The sequence below is a fragment of the Pimephales promelas genome, chromosome 15 (assembly GCF_988280905.1).
Source record: "Pimephales promelas chromosome 15, fPimPro1.hap1.1, whole genome shotgun sequence".
NCBI lineage: Eukaryota > Metazoa > Chordata > Actinopteri > Cypriniformes > Leuciscidae > Pimephales > Pimephales promelas.
Window position 1 is genome coordinate 6,922,818 of NC_142783.1, and position 4,468 is coordinate 6,927,285.

General features: G+C 40.0%; 1 protein-coding gene across 1 annotated transcript; it reads left to right on the forward strand.

Moving 5' to 3' along the window:
• Positions 1–1,021: 1,021 nt before the first annotated feature.
• On the forward strand, positions 1,022–3,711 carry LOC148973466 (uncharacterized). Its single transcript, XM_089120062.1, has one exon. It carries the CDS (start codon positions 1,676–1,678, stop codon positions 3,401–3,403), a length of 1,728 nt encoding a protein of 575 aa, XP_088976188.1. The 5' UTR covers positions 1,022–1,675; the 3' UTR covers positions 3,404–3,711.
• Positions 3,712–4,468: the final 757 nt, after the last annotated feature.

Here is a 4,468-nt window from a genome sequence, read left to right on the forward strand (position 1 = left end):
CAATTCTGGGAAGTTGACACTCATCTGAGAAACGCTTTACAATTTTGATAGTTGTTCATCCACTAATTTTAGAATCTTGTACCTGCTGTTTATATTTTCATAATTCACTGTCAAGCTCAAACAAGACCAGAATTGTCAAATCCTTTTTATTATACATTAAAGTACCCCCATAGCCCATTATGCTATTTTAAATTAAATTATTTTGGAGACTCCAACCATAAGTTCACATGCATCCAAGGTCAAAAACACTTTAATTTTCACATAATATACTTTGCAGAATCGCCTCATTCCTCATGGCGTCTTCAGAGAGCCTCCTCTGCTCTGATTGGTCAGATGGCCCAGTCTGTTGTGAATGATTGATCTACTGCTTACAGCGCATGTTGAAAAATAAATGCTTATTACCATATTTGAATTTCAGCTCGAGATCTTCCTCAGCACTTGATACACAGTGACATGAATGGTAACAATGGCATCAGTATCCATTTGAGCCCTCATCGTTGTCCTTTAAAAGTGCTTTTAAAGTGCATTTGCTTTGGCAGCACAGAAACATGTTATCTCGACATCAACAACACCAATAAAACGCTTCCAGGCGTTGTAAGAGAAGTAGGACTGAAGCTGTCAAGCTCCAAAATGACAAAATACATCATAAAAGTAGCCCATATTCTGTATGCACAGAGGAAAGGGAGTTTAACATCAGGTTGAGTAAATGATTATGATGATACCATTTTTCATATTTGGATGAACTATTTTTTTAAAAGTATCTGTAAAATTTATGTTGTCACTGAGTGCACATTCGGAGTGATTATGCAAAAATCTGCTTTAAAAATAAGAATTACCTCAGTTATGAGTAATAACCTCCATATGTCAGCACATTGAATCAGAACTCCAGGGGCCAGAGCAACTTTTTATCTGCCGGCCCATGACCTTTAAGGCAATGCTCACTTGAAAGAATGCAAAAAAGCCACAGATGCAATACAGGTGGTTTTCCCATTTCCATATTAAAATATCCATGCAAATACGTGACTACAAGGTGCTGTGATGAGGCAATCTGATCGAGAAACCCAAACCCATTTTACACCAACATATGGCAGCACTTACATGATTTTCTAACTCCCTTTTTCCATCTGTATTCACTTCTGTCAAACATTTTCTTTATTCCAGCTCAGGCTTTATATCTTTGCAACTCGCATGTCGCAGACCACATCTAAAATGGCTGCTGGCTGCAAGAGCCAAACTGTCAGTAGTTGATAAAAGACTAGCGCACACTTCAAAATGGTGTTTAAAGTTGGAAAATCTGGAGTTGTGGAGTGATAATTACATACTCGCGTGCAGTTTTTCTTTATTTGTCATTCTATTTATAAACAAGGACCACAGAAAACATATAGACTAAAGAAATTTAAAGATATTTAAAGATAGAAAATACTTTCTCCAGTTTAGCGTGCAGAGTCAACTGTAAAGTTATTCATAGTTTGCCTCCAAAAAAAGTAAATTCTGTGGCTGTGTGGCATTTTTTGAAGCAAAGCTCAGTTTGTAATGTCAGATTCTGTGTTAATTAATTACTTGAACTTCCTATTTGAAAATACGCTGTACAATTCTTCTCACCCTGAGTTAATTGAATCAGGTGGTTTAAATCATATGGTCATTTTATATTAATTTATAAGATATTATAAAATGGATGGAATTTGTATTTTTGGAGCCATTATCAATTTGTTGCCAACACAACAGAAAGGAATCAAACCAAAATACACCAGAATCGCCACAACAGGAGAGAATTGCATCACACCACAACGTTATCACGCCTCAACACGACGAAATCACGCCTCAACACGACGGAATCCCACCTCAACACGATGGAATCGCGCCTCAACGCGACGGAATCACGCCTCAACACGACGGAATCGCGCCTCAACACGACGGAATCACGCCAAGACACAACATGACACAACATAACAGAATTGCCGCAACAAAAAACAATCAAGCCACAACACAACAGAATCAAGCCACAAGTCAGAACTCAACAGAATCAAGCCACAACACGACGGAATCAAGCCACAACACGAAGGAATCAAGCCACAACACGACAGAATCAAGCCACAACACAATGGAATCAAGCCACAACACGAAGGAATCAAGCCACAACACGACGGAATCAAGCCACAACACGATGGAATCAAGCCACAACACAACGGAATCAAGCCACAACACGATGGAATCAAGTCAGAATTCAACAGAATCAAGCCACAACACGAAGGAATCAAGCCACAACACAACGGAATCAAGCCACAACACGATGGAATCAAGCCACAACACGACAGAATCAAGCCACAATATGACAGAATCAAGCCACAACACAATGGAATCAAGCCACAACACAATGGAATCAAGACACACCACAACGGAATCAAGCCACAACACGACGGAATCAAGTCAGAACTCAACAGAATCAAGCCACAACACAATGGAATCAAGACACACCACAACGGAATCAAGCCACAACACGACGGAATCAAGCCACAACACAATGGAATCAAGACACAACACAACGGAATCAAGCCACAACACGACGGAATCAAGTCAGAACTCAACAGAATCAAGCCACAACATGAAGGAATCAAGCCACAACACGAAGGAATCAAGCCACAACACGACGGAATCAAGCTACAACACAATGGAATCAAGCCACAACACAACGGAATCAAGCCACAACTCGATGGAATCAAGCCACAATATGACAGAATCAAGCCACAATACGACAGAATCAAGCCACAATATGACAGAATCAAGCCACAACACGAAGGAATCAAGACACAACACGACGGAATCAAGCTACAACACAATGGAATCAAGCCACAACACAACGGAATCAAGCCACAACTCGATGGAATCAAGCCACAATATGACAGAATCAAGCCACAACACGAAGGAATCAAGCCACAACACGAAGGAATCAAGCCACAACATGACGGAATCAAGCCACAACACAATGGAATCAAGCCACAACACAACGGAATCAAGCCACAACACGATGGAATCAAGCCACAACACGACAGAATCAAGCCACAGCACGACAGAATCAAGCCACAATACAATGGAATCAAGACACAACACAACAGAATCAAGACTCAACATGACAGAATCAAGCCACAACACGACGGAATCAAGCCACAACACGACGGAATCACCACAACATGATGGAATCAAGCCACATCACAACAGAGTCAAGCCACAACATGACAGAATCAAGCCACAACACGACAGAATCAAACCACAACTCAACAGAATCAAGCCACAACACGACAGAATCAAGCCACAAGATGACAGAATCAAGCCACAACATGATGGAATCACCACAACCCAACCCAACGGCATCAAGCCACAACACGACAGAATCACCACAGCATGACAGAATCAAGACACAACACGATGGAATCCTGTCACAACATAATGGAATCATGACAATGGAATCAAGCCACAACACAACAGAATAAAGCTACGACAAAACAAAATCACCACAAGATTAAGGAATCAAGCCGCAACACAATTGAACAACAGAGACAACAGAGGACGTCACTGTTATCTATAAATTTGTAGCCTACAGTATACTTCGACTTTATGTTATGTTATAACTAAAACTTTCTCTTTGTTTCCAGGTGTTAAAAAAAAATTAAATAAATAAAAAAAAACTTTGAACCTGCTGTGATGTGTTGTTAGCTTGCACACTTCCTATGAGTAAATTCGCAATATCAATGATGGAGAAGGAGCTTCTTTAACTTAAAAATTCAAAGAGAGACCTTCTCAGTGTGCAAGTCTGAGTTCGGCATGGGGAATGTCAAGAGTGTCTGGAGTCACACAGCATAATCTGAGGAAAAGAGTGGAGACCTGTGGACCTGTGGTTTTGTAAACAAATAGCTTGAATGTCTCACACAGTCAGTCACACATCCCCACAGCTTTTGCTCCTTTGAGATTGTGCACTTTATTTTTCCACCAAGTGAAATCCTCCCTCTGAAACAAGCCTGATGCATGAAACCATAACTGGTTGCAACATAATTACTGGTTTAGAAGTTCACAGGGTTCTTATCGTCTTCTGTTTCACAACCTCTAAATGCATTATTAATCAGTGTGTGTGTCTGACTGGCTGACACTGTCTGAAGTTTTTTAGGAACACTAGGATACTGACATTTTTTAAGATTTTAAAATTACACTAATAATACATGTGAAATCTAGAGTAATATAATGTGTTAATGCACAGGAAATTGATGTACAGTATATGAGTTCACAGTACAGCTTCCTCATCAAGCTCATCAAAGAGTGAAATGACCCAAGCAACTCAAACAGGTATGGATGGTGGAACACTAATACTAATAATGTCAGTGATGGAGAGAGGGTGTTGAAAGGATAATGCAAGTAATGCATTAGTAGATGTTTATTTTGTGAACACCCTGGCCTTTTTTATCTTCAAATACAAGCT